Genomic DNA, 23741 nt, shown 5'->3' on the forward strand with positions numbered 1-23741 from the left:
CAAAGTATGAATTTACTGAATGCCATCTGGCTGCCTTTTGCTATATATTTTGTAATCAACCAGAGCTAGAGGTAGTGAAAAAAGTCACCTGAATCTGGTGTTTAATTGCGTTTACGAAGGAACAGTTACTGTATATATCAGTGAAATGCTACTATCTAATCAAACAGAATTATGCAATAGTTGTAAATATCTGACACTTAATAGATTGTGTCAAAATAAATTACTAAAATACTTTGGAATTCCCAGAACATATTCTTTTAATTCAAGTCGGTGGGCAGAAGTATACTGGCTATTTTTGGATTTGGATGTAATTTAAAGTGCTTGAGTAAAGACTGCATTGCAGCTGACGACATGGAGATATTTTCAAAGGTTGCTGTTGAATTCTATTGGGCTGGACAAAATAATGGTTTTGAAACAATAAATTGGAGCAAATCTAAGTTTTGCAAAAATAATAAATATTTTAACTTTTATTTAATTAACCTTTCCTGCCCGTCTTTTGCTGCAATTTACCTGCTTACTGGTACTGAAGTTTAGTAAAATTAAATTTATTTTGAATAAACAGGGAATTTGAGTCACAATATAAATTGGGATAGTCAGAGGGTGAAAGGCTTGGAGGGAGCAGAATTCTTAAAGTGCATCCAGGAAAGCTTTTTGAGCCAACATGTAGAAAGTCCTACAAGAGAGGGGGCGGTACTGGACCTAATTCTAGGGAATGTAGCCGGGCAGGTGGTGGAAGTGTCTGTAGGAGAGCATTTTGGCGATAGTGACCACAATTCGGTGAGATTTAAGGTGGTCATGGAAAAAGACAAAGACGGCCCGGAAATCAGGGTTCTAAATTGGGGGAAGGCCGATTTTAATAAGATAAGACAGGATCTGGCAAAAGTGGACTGGGAGCAGCTACTTATAGGAAAATCCACATCAAAACAGTGGGAGGCTTTCAGAAGGGAAATAGAGAGAGTACAACACCAACATGTTCCTGTAAAGGTCAAGGGTGGGACCAACAAGCAAAGGGAACCTTGGATGACAAAGGATATACAAAAATGCATTAGGAAAAAAAGGGGGGCTTTTGGCAGTTACAAAAGACATAAGACGGTGGAAGCCCTAGAGGAGTATAGGAGGTGCAGGGGCATACTTAAAAAGGAAATTAGGAGGGCGAGGAGGGGCCATGAAATAACACTGGCGAGCAAAATAAAGGAAAATCCTAAGATGTTTTATAAGTATATTAAGGGCAAGAGGATAACCAGGGAAAGGGTAGGGCCCATTAGGGACCAAAGTGGCAAGCTGTGTGTAGAGCCAGATGAAGTAGGTGGGGTTTTAAATGAATTTTTTGCCTCAGTGTTCACTATGGAGAAAGACGATGTAGATATAGAAGTCGGGCAAGGGGACTGTGACATACTTGAACATATTAGCATTGAGAGGGAGGAGGTACTAGCGGTTTTAGCAGGCCAAAAAGTGGATAAATCCCCAGGCCCGGACGAGATGTATCCCAGGCTGTTGTGTGAGGCAAAGGAGGAGATTGCAGGGGCTCTGACACAAATTTTCAGAACCTCTCTGGCCACAGGGGATGTACCAGAGGACTGGAGAACAGCTAATGTAGTACCATTATTCAAGAAGGGTAGCAGGGATAAACCAGGGAATTACAGGCCAGTGAGCCTAACATCTGTGGTAGGGAAATTATTGGAAAAAATTCTGAGGGACAAAATTAGTCTCCACTTGGAGAGGCAAGGATTAATCGGGGATAGTCAGCATGGCTTTGTCAAGGGTAAATCATGTCTGACCAATCTGATTGAATTTTTCGAGGGGGTGACTAGGTGTGTGGATGAGGGAAATGCTGTGGATGTGGTTTACATGGACTTCAGTAAAGCTTTTGACAAGGTCCCGCATAGGAGACTGGTCAAGAAGGTAAGAGCCCATGGGATCCAGGGGGCCTTGGCGCGTTGGATCCTAAACTGGCTGAGTGGCAGGAGGCAGAGGGTGATGGTCGAAGGTTGCTTTTGTGACTGGAAGCCTGTGTCCAGTGGGGTACCTCAGGGATCGGTGCTGGGTCCCTTGCTGTTTGTGATCTACATTAATGATTTGGATGAGAATGTAAAGGGTATGATCAGTAAGTTCGCGGATGACACGAAAATTGGTGGGGTGGTAAATTGCGAGGAGGAAAGCCTCAGGCTGCAGGACAATATTAACGGGTTGGTCAGATGGGCGGAAAAGTGGCAAATGGAATTTAACCCGGAAAAGTGCGAGGTGATGCATTTTGGACGGACAAATAAGGCAAGGGAATACACAATGAGTGGTAGGACCCTAGGAAGTACAGAGGGTCAGAGGGACCTTGGTGTACATGTACATAATTCCCTGAAGGCAGCGGAACAGGTAGATAAGGTGGTTAAAAAGGCTTATGGGATACTTGCCTTCATTAGCAGAGGCATAGAATATAAGAGCAGGGAGGTTATGATGGAGCTGTACAAAACGCTGGTGAGGCCACAGCTGGAGTACTGTGTGCAGTTCTGGTCGCCTCACTATAGGAAGGATGTGATTGCTTTGGAGAGGGTGCAGAGAAGATTCACCAGGATGTTACCTGGGATGGAGCGCCTCAGCTATGAAGAGAGACTGGACAGGCTGGGGTTGTTTTCCTTGGAGCAAAGAAGGCTGAGGGGGGACCTGATTGAGGTGTACAAAATGATGAGGGGCATAGATAGGGTAGATAAAGAGGAACTTTTCCCCTTAGTAGGGGGGTCAATAACAAGGGGGCACAGATTCAGGGTAAGGGGCAGGAGATTTAGGGGGGATTTGAGGAGGAACTTTTTCACCCAGAGGGTGGTTGGAAGCTGGAACTCACTGCCTGAAAGGGTGGTAGAGGCAGGAACCCTCACAACATTCAAGAAGCATTTGGATGAGCACTTGAAATGCCACTGCATACAAGGCTATGGACCAAATGCTGGAAAATGGGATTAGACTGGACAGGGAGGGATGGTCGGCGCAGACACGATGGGCCGAAGGGCCTCTTTCTGTGCTGAAAAACTCTATGACTCTAAGACTAGGATTTGCTTCTTGTACCGACCTTACTGTTAATCCTTGATCTGATTCGGATGGGCTTTGAGAGTAATCTTCCTCTATCAGTTATCTTGAAAGGGTGACTTTGCACCAACACAGGCAAAAATTTAAACCTGTGTTTATTAAAAGACATTGAATCTTGAGGCTTATAGCTGGGATTAGCACCCTTCCTGCTTAATGATCTATTGCTGCCTTAAAAATAGGGCATATATAGAAATTACATTTCATTAGTAGGAAACATTAAACATTATTTATTTCACTTAAAATGTTAGCAGCCTGGGGAAAAATAATGTTCTTTTAATCATATTGACAATAGTACATGTTAGATTGCTGCATAGGACTGTGTAAAGCAAATAGGAAAAATAACGAGGATAAAGCAGACAACGTAGAAATGCTCCAACAAATAGGCTGGAAAGATTTATTATTGACAGTACCTTTAATCAGTATTTCACCATGTACATTGATGGCTTAGATGAAGGAATAGAGAGTTGTCTACCCAAGTTTACAGATGACACTGTTGGGAGGCACAAAGTTACATACATGGGAGCAGGAATTTACAAAGGGACATAGACTGTCTAAGTGAGTGGGCAAAACTGTGGTAAATGGAGTTCATTGTGGAGAAGTGTGAGGTTATCCACTTTGGATCTGAGACAAATCAGAATATTTTCACAATAGGGAGAGACTAGGAGCTGTGGAGGAGCAAAGGGATTTGGGTGTCCATGTACACAGGTACAAAAAGTAATCAAAAAGGCTAATGGAATGTTAGCCTTTGTCTTAAGGCGGTTGGAATACAACAGTGATGCTTCAGTTGTACAGAGCCTTGATTAAACCCCATCTGGAGTACTGCATTCAGTTTCTTGTATAAATATTTTTATTGTGTCCTACGTTCTTGAAATTCCTAATGAGTAAAACTGCTCACGTTTCTGTGTTTGTGTTGGGGGAAAAAAACGTCTCGTTCCTTTTCCAAAGCACTTTGTGACTGACCTCATTGTGAAAACAATATCGACCATGGAGGCTTTAACATGCCAATACATCTTGGATTTTTTTAATATGGTGAAGTCTGCCATGTAACCCTATGAGATAGTGAGTGAATGTTATAGTCACTCCTGACCTTTTCCACCATTTCTGTTCAGGTCCAATCATATGTTCAAACCAGATGCTAGGTCACCCGTCTAATTTGCAAAACTGCTTTGATTTCCGTTGCCCTCATGGCATTTCCAGTTCATTCCCACCATATCAGGTTATCACCTCCTGAGACCACAGGAGGAGAGGTGGAGGGGAAGAATCTCAACTGACCATGGTCATGTAGAATTAATAAAATAATTGCAATCAGTCAATATGAATGAAAGATATGGTGCTGAAAGGGGGTGAGGGATAAAAGAAAAGAACAAATTAGAAATTAATGGAAAAAAGGCTGAAGAACAAATCAAATGTGTGTGTGTGTGTCATAGCTTTAAAACAAAGGTAGAAAGGGAAAAGTGAGTTAATTTTGTCTGCGATGAGTAAAATGGCCACGTGCTGTGTTTTAACTATTTTTAATCTTTAATTTTTTTTTATGTAGGTGGAAGGATCTGTTCTTTCTCTCCTTGTATTGAACAAGTGCAACGCACCTGCCTTGCTATGACTGAGCAAGGCTTTATGGATATCAATACATTTGAAATTCTTCTCCGTGTGTATGATGTCAGAACTGTGAGTCTGCAGCTCCCTGACCTTGGTACAGGAGACAAAAATAACCAGGACACACCAGCTGACCCGAAGAACCAATCAAAAGGAACCAGCTGTACTGATTCACAACAGGGAACCACCCAGTTTAAAAGTGGTGCACCTCTAAGAGAGATGGCAGGTCATACTGGGTATTTGACCTTTGCTACAAAATATCTCTCATAGGCACGAAGAAATGTTATTTTGAACAATCTTTTTTTTCTCTTGCAAAGAAAGCTGTAATCTAGAATCAAATTCCACAGATAGTTGCATTTATATGGAGCTAGTTCTGTACATGCATGCCAAGAATGATGGCAAATGCTTAACATTTTACTCTCTTTTTACAGAAACTATAACCTTCTGTCAGAGAAACGGCATAGAATTGAATGTAAAATCAGTACATGGGCTGTAAATGGAATGAACCAGTGGGCTCTAAACCACTTATAAATTCCATGTGGGCATGTTGTGCTGGCCTTCTTTCATCTGTCCTTTGTTTCTTTAGAAGTTTTTTTTTATTTCAATTGATTTTCTAATAAATGTTTTATACACAAGAATATTAAGTGACTTCCAAACTTTATTGTAAACTAAAAATACTGGAACAATCCGCTGGTGAGTGAACATACGCACGTAAGCGTGAAATTCAATTGGAGAGTGATTTTGACGGCGGACTTATTTGGTGATATTTGTACTTGCCTATAAACAATGTGCATTAGTGAAATAGTTTTGTGAAACCATTCAAACTTTCCACTTGTGTTGAAAGACCACACAACAGTGTTTGGAAATGTTGGCAAGCTGGAAAATTCATTTAAGGTTACACATGGCTCCTGTCTACATTTGAGTTTTAAGTATTGCAAGACCGTAAAGTCCTGTGACTTGTCTTTCTGTAGAGAATATCCTATTGTATTTCATATTTAGATGTGGAGCTCAAAAAGCCTTCAAAATTCACCAAGAACCAGATGAGGGGGGCCAATTGACCCATTTAGCTCAACCTTCTACCAATCATCAGTGCTTGAATGAATTTAGTTTTTGTGTCCACTAGCCTACCCAGAAGACTTTCCAGGTAATAATTCACTCTGTGTGAAGAAGTGTTTCCTGACATCAGCCTGAACTTACATAGGAACATACAAAAAGAGACCAGCTGGTCCATCAGATCTGCCCCATTCAGGACGTCCCAAAGTGCTCTACAGCCAATGGAGTACTTTTGTGGCATAGCACTGTTGTAATGTAGGAAACGTGCCAGCCAATTTGTGCACAAGATCCCACAAACAACAATGAATTAAATTACCAGATCATCTGTTTTTAGGTGTTGGCCAAGATACCTGGAGAACTCCCTTCTCTTCAAATAGTGTCATGGGATCTTTTACATCCATCTGAGAGTATTGACAGGGCCTCAGTTTAAAGTCTCATCTGAAAGATGGCTTCTCCAACAGTAAAGCATTCCCTCAGTGGTGCACTGAAGTGCCAGCCCAGATCCTGTACTCGAGTCTCTGGATTGGTGCTTAAACCCACGACCTCCTGACTCCAAGAGCTGAGGGGGTTATCACTGAGCCAAGGCTGATGCACATGTTGATGATGAATCCAAAGATTAGCACAATTCAAATAGCATAAAGCATTAACTTCAGGACTTGAAGCTGGTGTGCTAAAATTTTAGTGTAAGCATTTTGAAGGTGAAAAAACTAGGACTAAATCCAATTTTCTTTTTATAGTCAAACGACTGGAAACCTAGCTTTTAATATCACATTGTGGCAGTATTGAAAGGAAATGTGTGTAAAATGTTGTGAAGAAAAAAAGATTTGCATTTATATAGTGCCTTTCATGACCTCCGAATGTCCCAAAGCGCTTTACATTCAATGAAGTACTTTTGAAGCATAGTCACTGTTGTAATGTAGGAAATGTGGCAGCCAATTTGCGCACAGCAAGCTCCCAAAAAACAGCAATGTGATAATGACAAAATAATCTGTTTTTGTGATGTTGATTGAGGGATAAATATTGGCCAGGAAACTGGGGATAACTCGCCTGCTCTTCTTCGAAGTAGTGGCAGTGGATCTTTTATATCCACCTGAGAGCAGACGGGGCCTCGGTTTAACGTCTCATCTGAAAGATGGCACCTCCGACACTGCACCACTCCCTCATACTGCACTGGAGTGACAGCCTAGATTTTTGTGCTCAAGTCTCTGGAGTGGGACTTGAGCCCACAGCCTTCTGACTCGGGCAAGAGTGCTACCAACTGAGCCACAGCTGTTGCTAAAAGAATAAAATAAGATGTCAAGTTGGTGTCATGGGTCAAATTAAGGGTTTGTTTCAAGGACTTCCATGAACTGGGACATCAGGAAATGTTGATCCATAGAGGATAGCAGGTCAACATTTTTTTTAAAGATTGGAAATAGAGACTGCAGACAAACATTGCTGGAATATCAAAATTTAATAACTTTTTAAAGTACTTAATGATATAAGATAAACTTTGGACAATTTTCTGGATGCTTAGTGGAACTACTCTCCAGAACAAGATTCACTGGGCCTACGGCCCCATTCTCAAAAGCATTGACAACAGACTAGAAGGAATGCAATGATGCTTGCAAAGTTATCCATCTGTTCTCTGCAAGCATGCGCAGAGTTACTCGACACCTATGAAGACCTCTTGAAATTTTTTGCTTCCCTAATAAAATCAAGATTATAGACTTTCCCATTCTCAGAAGAGGGATCTTGGATAAGTAAACTTTCCAGATAAGGTGGCAACAAGCAACAATTGGGTGTTCGGTACCCACTTCAACTGAGCAGGCAGAAAGGATCTCAGTTTAGCCTCATCTGAAGGATGTTATCTATGACAATGGAGCTCTCCCTCTACTACATAGGATATACGGCACAGAAACAGGCCATTTGGCTCAACCAGTCCATGCCGGCCTTTATGCTCCACTCAAGCCTCCTCCTGTCTTTCCTCATCTAAATCTATCAGCGTAACCCTCTATTCCCTTCTCCCTCATATGCTTGTCCAGCCTCCCCTTAAATGCATCTATACTATTCGCTTCAACCACTCCCTGTGGTAGCAAGTTCCACATTCTCACCACTCTTTGGGTAAAGAAATATCTTCTGAATTCCCTTTTGGATTTCTTGGTGACTATCTTATATTGATGGCCTCTAGTTATGCTCTTCTCCACAAGTGGAACCATTCTCTATCCACAGCTCTCATAATTTTAAAGACCTCTATTTGATCACCCCTCTGCCTTTTTTTCAAGAGAAAAGAGACCCAGCCTGTTCATCCTTCCCTGATATGTATACCCTTGCATTTCTGGTATCATCCTTGTAAATCTTTTTTGCACCCTCTCCAGTGCCTCTACATCCTTTTTATAATATGGCGACCAGAACTACACGCCATGTGTGGTCTAACCAAGGTTTGATACAGGTTTAGCATAACTTCCCTACTTTTCAATTCTCTCTCTCTCTAGAAATAAACCCATGTGCTTGGTTTGATTTTTTTTATGGCCTTGCTAACCTGTGTTGCAACTTTGTGATTTGTGTATTTGTACTCCGAGATCCCTTTGTTTCTCTACCCCACCTAGACTCGCACCATCCAAGTGATAAGTGACCTTCCTATTGTTCCAACCAAAATGTAATACCTCACATTTATCGGTGTTAAACCTCATTTGCCAATTATTTGCCCATTCTGCAAGTTTATTAATGTCCTGTAACTTGTTGCAGTTTTCCTCAGTATTGACTATTCCCCCACCCCCCAATTTGGTATCATCCGCAAATTTAGAAATTGTATTTTTGATTCCAAAGTCCAAATCATTAATGAAAATTGTGAACAGCAGTGGTCCCAGCACTGATCCTTGTGGAACACCACTACCCACCTTCTGCCACTGTGAATAGCTACCCTTTACCCCTACTCTCTGCTTTCTGTCTTGAAGCCAGCCAGCAATCCATTCTGCTACTTGTCCCCTGACTCCGCATTCTCTGACCTTATTCATTGGTCTATTATGGGGGTATCTTACCGAAGGCCTTTTGAAAATCTAGATAAATTACATCTACTGCATTACCATTACCTCTTCAAAAAATTCAATAAGGTTGGTCAAGCAAGATTTTCCCTTTTGAAATCCATGCTGACTATTCATTATTATACTTTTTGTTTCTAGATGTTCTCTATTCTCTCCTTCAGTAGAGATTCCATTATTTTTCCTACCACTGATGTTAAGCTGACTGGTCTATAATTTCCTGGACATGTTTATTCCCCCCCTTAAGTATAGGTATTATTAGCTATCCACCAGTCCTCTGACACTACACCTTTTTCTAACAAATTATTAAATATGTGTAGTAATGCCTCTGCTATCTCCTCCCTAGATTCTTTAAAAATGCATGGATGCAATCTATCCGGAACAAGGGTTTTATCCTCTTGAGTTTGATTAGTTTATTTAATATGTCCTTTTTTATTTTAAATGCACTTATCTCATTACTCATCTCACCATCCAATGTCATGTCCACCTGTTCTATCTCCCTGGTAAGTACTGAAGCAAAATAATGATTTAATATTTCTGCCATCTCCCTATAGTTTCCTGTGGTATTATCCTGTCCCTCCCTTAATGGCCCCATTCCCATCCCAACCTTTTTATTGATGTGCCTGTAAAATATTTTACTACAGGAAACTCTTTGGTATCCAGCACCAACGGGACCGGGATGGTGCTGGTTGATTAAAAATTCCGGATGACGGAGAGGGTTATCTACCGAGGCTATTTTTAACAAACAAAAATTAAAAAATCAAGAAAAGTGCAGTATACAGAATGTTGTGTTAAATGGATGGTGGAAGATGCTTAATTAAGTACAGTACTGCCAGTTGAGGGTAATCCATAACTCTAATTACTTAACAATAAAACAAAACTTATACAGTAAACAGAAATGGTGGATCAGAAGAGACTACCGGCAGCGCAGGAGAGTCGGACTCCTGTTATCGAGGTGTTCGGACTTCCGACAGCGACAAGAAGCCGAGTAGTGGCAGTTTGGAGAACTACTCCCACTGACTAACTCTGCCACCACGGGAGACTTGAACTCTGACTCGGCAACATTTCCAGTTATTCAGGTGTTTTCGGAGTATGAATTTTGCCGGTTAATAGAGAATTCCGGATATTTAGGTGCTGTTTAAACGAGGGTTTCCTGTATTTTTTATGTTCCTTGATAATTTAATTTCATAGTTCCTCTTTGCTTTCCTAATTTTTTTTTTACTTCTCTCCTAAACCCTTCGTATTCTCTCTTATCATGCACTCCTCTGCTGTCTATGTAATTAATGTATGCCTCTTTCCTTGCTCTCAATTGTTCCCTTATGCCTTTATTCATCCATGGAGTCTCATTAGTGTTTAGTTCTTTCCTTTTAGCAGAATATATTTTCCTGCACTCTGTTGAACTAGGAGACTATGAAGGTATGAGAGCAGAGTTGACTAAAGTGGAGTGGGAAAATAGATTAAAGTGTAAGACAGTACATGAGCAGTGGTGTACATTCAAAGAGATATTTCACAACTTTCAAGAAAAATATATTCCACTGAGGAAAAAGGGGCGTAAAAGAAAACACAGCCATCCGTGGCTAAGTAAAGTAATAAAGGATAGTATCCGACTGAAAACAAGGGCATATAAAGTAGCCAAATCTAGTGGGAGAATAGAAGATTGGGAAGCATTTAAAAGCCAGCAAAGAATAACTAAAAGATTAATTAAGAAAGGGAAGATAGATTATGAAAGTAAACTAGCAAAAAATATAAAAACCGATAGCAAGAGTTTCTACAGTTATATAAAAAGAAAAGGTGGCTAAAGTGAATGTTGGTCCCTTAGAGGACGAGACTGGGAAATTAGTGGTGGGGAACATGGAGATGGCAAAAATGCTGAACAAATATTTTGTATCAGTCTTTACAGTAGAGGACACTAAAAATATCCCAACACTGGACAAACAGGGGGCTATGGGGGGGGAGGAGTTAAACACGATTAAAATCACTAAGGAGGTGGTACTCGGTAAGATAATGGGACTAAAGGCGGATAAATCCCCTGGACCTGATGGCTTACATCCTAGGGTCTTGAGAGAAGTAGCAGTAGGGATTGTGGATGCATTAGTGGTAATTTTCCAAAACTCCCTGGATTCAGGAAAGGTCCTAGCAGATTGGAAAACTGCTAATGTAACACCCTTATTTAAAAAGGGAAGTAGACAAAAGGCTGGAAACTATAGACCAGTTAGCCTAACATCTGTGGTTGGTAAAATGTTGGAGTCCATTATTAAGGAAGCAGTAACGGGACATTTGGATAAGCATAATTTAATCGGACAGAGTCAGCATGGTTTTATGAAGGGGAAGTCATGTTTGACAAATTTGCTCGAATTCTTTGAGGACATAACAAACAGGGTGGATAAAGGGGAACCAGTGGATGTGGTGTATTTCGACTTCCAAAAGGCATTTGACAAGGCGCCACCAAAAGATTACTGCACAAGATAAAAAATCACGGGATTGGGGTAATATACTGGCATGGGTGGAAGATTGGCTATCTAACAGAAAACAGAGAGTTGGGATAAATGGTTCATTCTCGGGTTGGCAATCAGTGACTAGTGGTGTTCCACAAGGGTCAGTGCTGGGACTCCAACTCTTTACAATCTATATTAACGATTTGGAGGAAGGGACCGAGTAACGTATCCAAGTTTGCCGACGATACAAAGATGGGAGGGAAAGCAGTGAGTGAGGAGGACATAAAAACCTGCAAAAGGACATAGACAGGCTAAGTGAGTGAGCAGAAATTTGGCAGATGGAATATAATGTTGGAAAGTGTGAGGTTATGCACTTTGGCAGAAAAATCAAAGAGCAAGTTATTATCTAAATGGAAAGAAACTGCAAAGTGCTACAGTACAGAGAGATCTGGGGGTCCTGGTGCATGAAACACAGAAGGTTAGTATGCAGGTACAGCAGGTGATCAGGAAGGCCAATGGAATCTTGGCTTTTATTGCAAGGGGGTTGGAATATAAAAGCAGGGAAGTCTTGCTGCAGTTATACAGGGTACTGGTGAGGCTACACCTGGAATACTGCGTACAGTTTTGGTTTCCATATTTAAGAAAGGATATACTTGCTCTCGAGGCAGTTCACTCGGTTGATTCCGGAGATGAGGGGGTTGACTTATGAGGAAAGGTTGAGTAGGTTGGGCCTCTACTCATTGGAATTCAGAAGAATGAGAGGTGATCTTATCGAAACATATAAGATTGTGAGGGGGCTTGATTGGGTGGATGCGGTGAGGATGTTTCCACTGATGGGTGAGACTAGAACTAGGGGGCATAATCTTAGAATAAGGGGCTGCCCTTTCAAAACTGAGATGAGGAGAAACTTCTTCACTCAGAGGGTAGTAAATCTATGGAATTTGCTACCTCAGAGAGCTGTGGAAGCTGCGACATTAAATAAATTTAAAACGGAGATAGACAGTTTCCTAGCAGATAAGGGGGTTACGGGGAGCGGGCAGGAAAGTGGACGTGAGTCTAGGTTCGGATCAGCCATGATCCTATTGAATGACGGAGCAGGCCCGAGGGGCTGTATGGCCTACTCCTGCTCCTACTTCTTATGTACACCGTTTTAAATGTTTCCCATTGTCGTTCTACATCATTGTTTGCCAATATTGTTGCCCATTTTATCTTCCCAAGTTCTATTCTCAGCCCCTCAAAATCACTGAATGAACTGAAGTATCAGCCTGGATTATGCAGTCAAGTTATGGTCTGGGGCTCTTCCTGTAAGCTTCTGATTCAGAGGTCATGGGCCACGTGCTACAGTTATTAGTGGCTGCTTAGATTGTAAAAGTGTCTTTGCACTTAATTGCTTTATTTAGAATATTGCTATTTTACTTTTTTTTAACTTGTATGTAGCAGCTATTCTTTGTAGATTATAGAATAAACACAGCGACCTGTGTAGACAATGTGTTCTTTTTCACCATTTTAAATAAGTTCTGTTATTTAAAGTAGAACATGCTGACAGTCCTACTTGGTGAAAAGATTCACAGATGGTAGCACGGTCTGTAGGTTTATCACAGTTGCCACACTGACAGCTGAACAGCTGAGGAACCAAATGAGGATTCTGTTTATTAGAAAATCCAGGAAAAACTAAAACATAAATTATTTTATTTTCGATTTAACAAATTTTGGTTTATCTTTCCAAGAATATTCAGCAAAATGTTTTATGCAGTTAGAATTCATAATATAGAAACATTTGCTAGGACTGGAGTCAGTGTTCAACAATCTAGAGCACTCTTGACTGGTTTCATGTAGCTGTTCCTTTAGATTTGATTAGATGAATCTTAAACTTTAAATATATCTTCATTTAAATTGATTTATATTTTGCTTAAAGGATACATACATATTTGTAGTTACAAATGTTTTGGTAAATTTACAACTGACTAATGCCAATGCACATATTTTCTGGTTTCCTCAACAGGAACCCCCATATGAAACACAAATCTATCCTATTCCCTAATCACTGATTCATCCTGTAAAGTCTGAGTGATGAGAGGCAAAATACTTTGGGGGGCACGGTGGCATAGTGGTTAGCACTGTTGCCTCACAGCGCCAGGGACCCGGGTTCAAATCTGGCCTCGGGCGACTGTCTGTGTGGAGTTTGCACATTCTCCCTGTGTCTGCATGGGTTTCCTCCGGGTGCTCCGGTTTCCTCCCACAGTCCAAAGATGTGCGGGTTAGGTTGATTTGGCTATGATAAATTGACCCTTAGTGTTAGGGGATTAAATACGTGGGGTTACGGGGATAGGGTGGGATATGTGTCGGTGCAGGCTCGATGGGCCGAAATGGCTTCTATCTGCACTGTGGGGATTCTGTGATTCTGTGAAAACTGAATTTTCTTATTTTAGAATTATGGCCATAATTTCTATAGCAAAGTGTATTCATCCCATCTTACCTGTCTTGTTTGGCTGCTCCAGAGTCACAGACTCTGTAGAGAGCTCTGCAATAAAATCTTCCAAGAAAATAAATCTTACATTCTGTATCTAAATTATGATTACCTCATAAGTGCTTTTTAATGAACCCACCAATGTCAGAACTAATAAAATTAGCTCCCTTTTGGTATTCCTTTTACTTTATTCACAAAGTTAATGATAACATTTAACTTGAGATGCATATACCTTATGTGGATGACCTTTTATTCAGAGCAATAACCAGCCAACAGTGAGATCTCTTCCAGGAAGGAGTCTTGCAATATGAGACAAAGCTATATAAATTAAATATAAAGATATAATATAGAATTTCTTATAAATTAAAGCATGATGGGGTCTACTCTGTCAGTTATATCCTGCACAAGTGACACAAGCATCGCCCCACGTGATCCTAGGTACACTTGTGCACCCCTGGGATCTGTGGGCCACTACACTGCGCACAAATCTGCAGCATTTCAAAGCAAGTTTTTGTTTGGGGCTTCGCGCCAGGTAAGTGTGGATTTCATTCGGAGGTCGGCGACGTACTCCTTAGCTACGCCGCCGACTGCAATTTCAGGGTCAATACATTCTAATGCTTCTACTTGTAAACTGAGTTGAATGCCCAGAAGTTGCAGGTTGGTAATTACACTAATTTATTGACAATTCAAATCAATGTTTGATCATTTAAAAAATACATTTTTGGTAGTGTCCAAATGTTCCTTTTATTTGTTGAAGTTCAGAATCACAAATAAACTATGGTTTGCTGCTACCTATGAAACCAAATGGTCATTTGCGTTTACCTTAGTTTATAGATGAAAAGGATTAAAGTTGGATTATTTACATATGAGCAGAACCAGTTTGTAGCTTACTCTTTACATCTTGGAGTTACACACCTTTTGTGTACTTTATAATTCAAACAAAGTTAATATCACCTTTGTTCAGTTTTGCTATATGTAGCCTCGTGACTCCTTACCTTAAATGGTAACTAACTATTTCATTGTTGTCAAGCCTACTTTTCTTAGTTTACAATAGCACCGTCATGCCAGGAGTTCACCTTGCTTGGCAAGGTTAATGTTTTATCTTATCCTTTTCTAAGCAAACGTTCACTAGGACCCCCAATAATCTAATATCCTAGCTAGCTATCGAGGTAGGCTAAAATTTAACAGTACTACAGTACTTGATTTTCAATAATGTTCTTCTAAATTATACATTGCTGCTAAAAACCATAATTTCCAAATTTTATGACTGGTTAATTTGGAGCATAGATTTCAAAATAGTATAAGGTTTTTTATCAGTATGTCAAAAGCGAGCATAAATGAGGAATAAGTCACCTTGTGGTTAATTAAAATAATATTTGCATTTATACGAATGGCCAACAACTTGTGATGCTTTTTATCTCGTGTAAGGGGAATGCAAAATTATTCCACAAGGTGACAACCAATTAAAATAAGTTTCCTCTAAGTCATCGTAGCCTTCAAAAGGGAATTGGATAAATACTTGAAGGAGAAAAAATTGCAGGGATATGGGGAAAGAGTGAGGGAGTTGGACTAACTGGATTGCTCTTCGAAAGAGCTGGCACAGACTTAAGGGAACGGTAGCATAGTGGTTATGTTACTGGATTAGTAATCCATAGGCCTAGACTAATGATCTGGAGATATGAGTTCAAATCCGGCTGCTGGGGCATTTAAATTCAATTAAATAAATCTGGATTAAAAAGCTAGTATCAGTAATAGTGACCACGAAACTACCGGATTGTCGTAAAAACCCATCTTGTTCACTAATGTCCTTTAGGGAAGGAAATCTGCTGTCCTTACCTGGTCTGGCCTATATGTGACTCCAGACCCACATCAATGGGGTTGACTCTTAACTGCCCTATGAAATGGCCACTCAGTTGTATTCAAGAAGGCAGCTCACTGCCACCTTCTCGAGGGCAATAAATGCTGGCCTTGACGGCGATGTCCACATCCCGAGAATGATTTTTTTTTAAAAAAGACTTGATGGGCTGAATGACCTCCTGTGCTGTACTATATGATTGTACTAGCAATTTAAAAAGAAACCAAACAAAGGAGCATGGTAGTGGCATAGCATATTGGAACAATGCTGTATCATATCGGAGTGCTGGGATGTTGGTTAGTACAAGTTCTGTAATCTGTGTAGTACCACTAGAATTTTTTTTGTGACTACTGACCTATCCAAGTATGGCCCTAATCACTTAGTATAGAGGAAAAGGACAAGGATAGACCAGGAATAAAAATTCTAAATTGGGGAAAATCAAATTTTGCTAAGCTCCGAGGAGATTTAGCCATAGTGGACTGGAAACAGCTACTTGAAGGTAAATCAGTGTCAGAGCAGTGGGAGGCATTCAAGAGGGAGATGCAGAGGGTTCAGACCAAACATGTGCCCTTAAAGTAAAAAGGTGGGGCTAACAAATCTAGAGCCCTCTGGATGTCTAGAGACGTTCAGGGTAGGATAAAGAAAAAAAGGGAGGTGTATGAGATACCGAGGGCTAAATACTCCAGAAATAGAGGAGTACAGAAAGTGCAGGGGTGTAATTAAAAATATTAGGAAAACAAAGAGAGAGCATGAAAAATTCTTGGCAAGTAAAATTGAGGAAAACACAAAGATGTTTTATAAATATATTAGAAGTAAGAGGATAACTAAAGAAAGGGTAGGGCCTATTCGAGATCATGAGGGTAATCTGTGTGTGGAGGCGGGAGATGTCGGTAGGGTTCTTAATGAATACTTTGCGTCTGTTTTCACAAAGGAGCGGGGCGAAGCAGACATTGCTATCGGGGGGGAGGAGTGTGAAATATTAGATGAAATAAACCTAGTGAGAGAGGAAGTATTAAGGGGTTTAGCAGATTTAAAAGTGGATAAATCCCCAGGCCCGGATGAAATGTATCCCAGGCTGTTAAGCGAAGCAAAAGAGGAAATAGCAGAGGCCCTGACCATCATTTTTCAATCCTTTCTGGCTTCAGGTGTGGTGCCGGAGGACTGGAGGACTGCCAATGTGGTACCCTTGTTTAAAAAGGGAGAAAAGGATAGACCGAGTAATTATAGGCCAGTCAGCCTAACCTCGGTGGTGGGAAAATTATTGGAGAGAATTTTGAAGGACAGGATAAATCTTCATTTAGAAAGACACGGATTAATCAAGGATAGTCAGCACGGATTTGTTAAGGGAAGGTCGTGTCTGACAAACTTGATTGAAGTTTTTGAGGAGGTAACAATGAGGGTAGTGCGTTTGATGTAGTGTATATGGACTTTAGCAAGGCTTTTGATAAGGTTCCACATGGCAGACTGGTCACGAAGTTAAAAGCCCATGGGATCCAGGGCAAAGTGTCAAGTTAGATTCAAAACTGGCTCGGAGACGGGAAGCAGAGGGTAATGGTTGATGGGTGTTTTTGTGACTGGAAGGCTGTTTCCAGTGGGGTTCCGCAGGGCTCAGTACTAGGTCCCCTGCTTTTTGTGGTATATATCAATGATCTTGACTTGAATATAGGGGGTATGATTAAGAAGTTTGCAGATGATACTAAAATCGGCTGTGTGGTTGATGCTGAAGAAGGAAGCTGTAGACTGCAGGAAGATATCAATAAATTGGTCAGGTGGGCAGAACAGTGGCAAATGGAATTCAATCCAGAGAAGTGAGGGGTAATGCATTTGGGGAGGGCTAACCAGGAAAAGGAATACACATTAAATGGTAGGACACTGAGTAGTGTAGAGGAACAAAGGGACCTTGAAGTGCATGTCCTCAGATCCCTGAAGGTAGCAGGCCAAGTAGATAAGGTGGTTAAGAAGTCATACGGAATGCTTGCCTTTATTAGCCGTGGCATAGAATACAAGAGCAGGAGGGTTATGCTTCAACTGTATAAAACACTAGTTAGGCCTCAGCTAGAGTACTGCATGCAGTTCTGGTCACCACATTACAGGAAAGATGTGATTGCACTAGAGAGGGTACAGAGGAGATTTTCAAGGATGTTGCCGGGAGTAAAGAATCTTAGCTATGAGGAAAGACTGGTTAGGCTTAAAGTAATTGGGGAAGGGTTTAGAGGGGATTTGAGGGGAAATTTCTTCACCCAGAGGGTTGTGGGGGTCTGGAACTCACTGCCTGAAAGGGTGGTAGAGGCAGGAACCCTAACCACATTTAAAAGTACTTGGATGTGCACTTGGGATGCTCTAACCTGCAGGGCTATGGACCAAGAGCTGGGAAGTGGGGTTAGGCTGGATAGCTCTTTGTTGGCCGGTGCGGACACGATGGGCCAAATGGCGGCCTCCTGTGCTGTAACTTTCTATGATTCTAGAATTTCCATGGGGGCTTCCCCAGTCTCCCACTGTAACTTCAGAAGATTGGTGGAAATCCTGAAGAAATGGCATAAACAGGAACAATGAAACTTGCGAGTAACTTTTGGGAATCTTCGAGAATCATTAAAACTGGATGGCAGGGGCTGGGGACAAAGGGAAATGGATGAGACTGATCAGAGTGAAAGGTAGTAAACGGGGGGGGGGGGGTGGCGGGGTTGACGCACAAACTCAGTAAAACAAGGACCAGATAAAACAAACGGGGAGACACTAGCGTCCAAGAAAGGGAGAAACTCTACAATAAGATCTACAGTGAAATGTACAAACATGAAAGGTAAAACATTAGGCATAATATACCAGAACTGGAGACCATTATGGCAGTAGGGCAACTACAATGTAGCACTGAGCCTTGAGAGTGAGTCTTTGGGGAATACTTGAAACATAATACAACAGACAGGGTATAGAGTGTTCAGAAAAGATGGAGTAGACGGGGAGCAGGTGGTGTTGCTCTATATGTCAGGGACAGCTGGGAGGTTAAAGTCGAATAAGGGCTTGCTGGATGATACTTCAGTCATTTCTTCTTCTTCTCTCCAGCCTGCAGTTCACATAAGCATTATTCTCAAGAATGCTCTATTTATTAAGCATTTAAGACATTTTGGTCCCAGCATAAATGATCCAAACTGTCTAATACTTTTTAACTGCAAGGAAGACTTAAAAGAACTTGGTAATGAAAAAATATCTTCAAGGCGTGATAGCTACAAATAACATTCAGCTGGCTGTAAAGTGCTAGATTTCTACTTCTACATAATAGATTTTGCCATAATTAAAATACCATTTTTAAAAACTAGCTTAGGTTTTTCCAAACATGTATTGAGATTTTAATGAATAAGGGGAACAATACAAACTATATCTTCTCATAAATATTAGTAATTAATTTCAGTGACGATGGGCCAGGTACTGAGGTTTACGGTCAATGAGGTGAAGAAAGCAAGGTTCTCTTAATTCAGAAATAAAGCAGCAAATGTATTTTGATAATCCTAATGCTTCAGCGTGCAAGGAGAGAGGTCCATGCTATCCTGGAAAGGCTGGCCATGTATTGTCAATGTTTGCCTGTCTCCCTCACCCTTTCCATGCTGAACTTTAAATGCAGCGTTTATTTTTATGCAAGCATTTAAAATTGACCTGCAACTTTTGCAAATACAATTTTCATCAGCTACATCTGTTTTAAAGTCACATGACAAAAGATTCTCATCCAATTAGAACAAACATTGATAAAATGCTGACAACTGAACTCTGGATATCACCACCATTATAAAGTTATAAAGTCTGCAATATGTCAATCTCTTCCTACACCTGTAAATGTTCAATGTTTGGTGTCAGATACATTGTAGTCTAAACTGGATAAGATTTCAGAGCACAATTCCATTGTGACCTGTGTTCAGTGATGGGATACAGATTCTACAGTGACTCTTTATTACCAGCACAGGGCCATCTAGTGTGGTACTGTGCTGAAATGAGCAACTTACTCTGGGCAAGGGATAATCAGAAACATAGAAGATAGGAGCAGGAAAAGGCCATTCGGCCCCTCGAGCCTGTTCCGCCATTCAATGAGATCATGGCTGATCATCCAAATTCAGTACCCTGTCCTTGCCTTCACCACATATCCCTTGATCCCTTTAGCCTTAAGAAATATATCTAACTCCTTCTTGAATATATTTCATGAATTGGCCTCAACTGCCTTGTGTGGTAGAGGTTTCCACAGGTTCACCACTCTGGGTGAAGAAATTCCTCTTCATCTCAGTCCTAAATGGCTTACCCCTTATCCTTAGACTGTGACCCTGGTTCTGGACTCCCCCGCAGGAACATACTTCCTGCATCTAGTCTGTCTAGTCCTGTTAGAATTTTCTAAGTTTCAATGAGATCCCCTCTCATTCTTCTAAACTCTAGCGAATATAAGCCTAATCAACCCAATCTCTCCTCATACATCATTCCTGCCATCCCAGGTATCGGTCTAGTGAATCTTCGCTGCACTCTCTCCATGGCAAGAACATCCTGTGGTAAACCACTGTTATAGTTATCACTGTATATTGTTCTCACTGTTCTCACTGTCACATCACTACACGAGGTCGCCTCTTGTCGCACTGTTATACCTGGGCTGACCACCTCCGACTCCGCCCATTACCTGCCCAGGTATAAAGGTAGCTGACTGGCTAGTATTCCTCCCTGTTGGATCGGATCACCCACGAGGGTGGGCTCTGTTATTTAGCCAATAAAAACCTTCAGTTACGTTCTTAACTCGCCGCCTTTTATTGGACTAATTGATAGGCATATCAATTTTATTGGCTAAATTTTAAAGATGTCTGATAATGAACAGCAACAGCAAGGAGCTCACCCAGCAGCACAGCAACAGCAGCCTCCAGACAACGGGCCACACCAGCCGGCTTGGCTGCAAGCCTTGAAACCACCATACCTGGATCTAAACCCACAGGCACCAAACGCAGCCCTCAACTTCAAACACTGGCTGGACTGCTTCGAATCCTACCTGGAAGAATCCGGCGCCCCGCAGAGATCCAAACTAAGACTTCTGAACGCCCAAGCGAGCCCGAGAGTATACGCACTCATACAGGACACGACTACGTACGAGGCCGCTATCAACCTACTGAAACAGCAGTACCGCAGCCCGGTAAATTACATGTACACCAGGCACCTCCTAAGATCCCGCCCGCAACAGCCAGGAGAGTCTGTAGCTGAATTTTTACGGGCGCTAAGAGCACTCGGCAGGAACTGTGACTTTAAAGCGGTGACGGCTGTTGAAAATACGGAAGATAATATCCGCGATGCCTTTGTGAAAGGCCTACGGTCCGACTACTCACGGCAAAGACTGCTTGAAGCTAAAGACCTCGACCTGGACAAAGCTGAAGCCCTCGCTCTCTCCCTGGAGGTGGCCCATCAGGACCAGGAGGCGTTTTCCAGGTACTGCTCGCGACCCTGGGACTCGGGCCCGACCCCTACCGCAATACCCTTCGCAGCGCCGCCCCCGGGACCTACCTCAGCGTCGGCGTCCCGGACCCGACCGGGCCCGCCACCCCCGGTACCGGCTCCGACATCGGGCACCCGCGATCGGGCCGCCGGCTGCTTCTTTTGCGGCCAGGAGAAGCACCCGAGGTCGCGCTGCCCAGCCAGGAACTCTACCTGCACAACCTGCAGGAAGAAAGGCCATTTCTCTAAGGCCTGCAGGAGCGGATCTTCAGAGGCCAGCAGTGCCTCATGCGAACTGTGGGGGCGGCCATCTTCTTTCACGGCAACTGAGGCCAGTATCCCCACACGTGAGTCATGGGGGCGGCCATCTTTGATCAAGGCAACCGACCCCAATAGTGCCTCATGTGAGTTATGGGGGCAGCCATCTTCTCCGCCATTTTGTCCTACCTCGTGGGAGACGCCATTTTACACACCACGCCCGACTGCCACCGGGCCCCCGGACCCGACGACCGCCTCGCCCGCAGACGACAACGACTCGCTTACCTACACGCTAGCCTCCGTCACTCTGGATCAAGCCCGCCCACACCACCTGTCCAAGTCGATGATGGACATCAAAGTAAACGGCCACGCCACGACCTGCCTGTTCGACAGCGGAAGCACGGAGAGCTTCATCCACCCAGACACGGTGAGCCACTACTCCCTCCCTGTCCTGCCAACGCGCAACCGAATCTCGATGGCATCGAGGTCCCACGCCACGGACATTAGCGGCTACTGTGCTGTGACCTTGTCGGTTAAGGGTACAGAGTATAAAAACTTTAAACTCCTCGTCCTCCCCCAGCTCTGCGCTGCCGTCCTACTAGGGCTGGACTTCCAATCCCACCTCCAAAGTGTAACCCTAGCATACGGTGGACCCCTCCCCCCACTCACAGTCGACAACCAGCGAAGGTTAAACCGCCCACCGCGTAACACCTGCAGCCTATCCACCCTCAAGGTGCCGCCACCTTCCCTGTTCGCTAACCTCACCCCCGACTGCAAACCCGTCGCTACCAAGAGCAGGCGGTACAGCGCTGGGGACAGAGCTTTCATTAGCTCTGAGGTGCAGCGTCTCCTGAAGGAGGGCATCATCGAGGGGAGCAACAGCCCCTGGCGTGCCCAGGTCGTGGTCGTTAAGACCGGCGATAAAAATCGCCTGGTCATCGACTACAGCCAGACCATAAACAGATACACCCAGCTGGACGCATACCCCCTTCCCCGCATATCTGACATGGTCAATCAGATTGCACAATACCGCGTATTCTCGACCATCGACCTTAAGTCGGCCTACCACCAACTCCCTATCCACCCCGAGGACCGCCAGTACACCGCCTTCGAGGCGAATGGGCGCCTATACCACTTCCTTAGGGTCCCCTTCGGTGTCACCAACGGGGTCTCGGTCTTCCAAAGGGAGATGGACCGGATGGTTGACCAGAACGGACTGCAGGCCACATTCCCCTACCTAGATAACGTCACCATCTGCGGCCGCGACCGGCAGGACCACGACGTGAATCTGGAGAAATTCCTCCGTACGGCCCAACGGCTGAACCTCACCTACAATAAGGAGAAATGCGTGTTTAACACAGCGCGCCTTGCCATCCTTGGCTGTGTAGTAGAGAACGGAGTCATCGGCCCCGACCCCGAAAGAATGCGCCCCCTCATGGAGCTACCCCTCCCCCACTGTCCAAAAGCACTTAGGAGAACCCTGGGGCTTTTCGCCTACTATGCCCAATGGGTACCCAATTATGCGGACAAAGCCAGACCCCTCCTGAAAACCACATCCTTCCCCCTCACGGAAGAGGCGTGCGCGGCCTTCTCCCTCATTAAGGGAGACATAGCCAAGGCCACAATGCACGCAGTGGATGAGTCAATCCCCTTCCAAGTGGAGAGCGATGCATCCGACTTCGCCCTAGCCGCTACCCTTAACCAGGAGGGTAGGCCGGTAGCCTTCTTCTCAAGGACCCTACAGGGCCCCGAGACCCGACACTCGTCGGTCGAGAAGGAAGCCCAGGCAATTGTGGAGGCAGTACGGCGCTGGAGGCACTACTTGGCAGGCAAACGATTTACCCTCCTCACCGACCAACGCTCGGTTGCCTTCATGTTTAATAACAAGCTGAGGGGCAAGATCAAGAACGACAAAATCTTGAGGTGGAGAATCGAGCTTTCCACCTATGATTATGAGATCTTGTACCGGCCCGGTAAACTGAACGACCCCCCTGATGCTCTTTCACGCATTACATGCGCCAGCGCGCAAAGTGATAGACTTCAGACCCTCCACAATGACCTCTGCCACCCCGGAGTCACCAGACTCTACCATTTCATTAAGGCCCGCAACCTGCCATACTCCATCGAGGAGGTCAGGACCATGACCAGGAACTGCCAGATCTGTGCTGAGTGCAAACCGCACTTCTATAAGCCGGACAGAGCAAGCCTGATCAAGGCCACCCGCCCCTTCGAGCGTCTGAGCATCGACTTCAAGGGGCCCCTACCATCATCCGACCGTAATGTGTACTTCCTCAACATCGTTGATGAGTACTCCCGTTTCCCCTTTGCCTTCCCCTGCCCAGACATGACCAGTAACACGGTCATTAAATGCCTGAACAAACTCTTCGCCTTGTTCGGGTTCCCGAACTATATACATAGTGACCGGGGCGCCTCCTTCATGAGCGAGGAACTCCGTCAGTTCCTATTGGAGAGGGGTATTGCAGCAAGCAGGACCACCAGCTACAACCCCCGAGGGAACGGCCAGGTGGAAAGAGAGAACGCGACGG

General features: G+C 43.4%; 1 protein-coding gene across 1 annotated transcript in view; it reads left to right on the plus strand.

Annotated features, from left to right (window-relative positions):
- Positions 1 to 5305, plus strand: part of trmt61a (tRNA methyltransferase 61A) — a 52901-nt gene extending 47596 nt beyond the window's left edge. Inside the window, exon 4 of the mRNA XM_086003057.1 lies at positions 4610 to 5305. Coding sequence (XP_085859183.1) covers positions 4610 to 4935 — 326 coding nt within the window. The 3' untranslated portion in view covers positions 4936 to 5305. The remainder of the gene's footprint in view (positions 1 to 4609) is intronic.
- The last annotated feature ends 18436 nt before the right edge of the window (positions 5306 to 23741 follow it).

Source organism: Somniosus microcephalus, chromosome 12, assembly GCF_052327205.1.
Source record: "Somniosus microcephalus isolate GS21.2 chromosome 12, FLI_Smic_1.0, whole genome shotgun sequence".
Classification (NCBI taxonomy): Eukaryota; Metazoa; Chordata; class Chondrichthyes; order Squaliformes; family Somniosidae; genus Somniosus; species Somniosus microcephalus.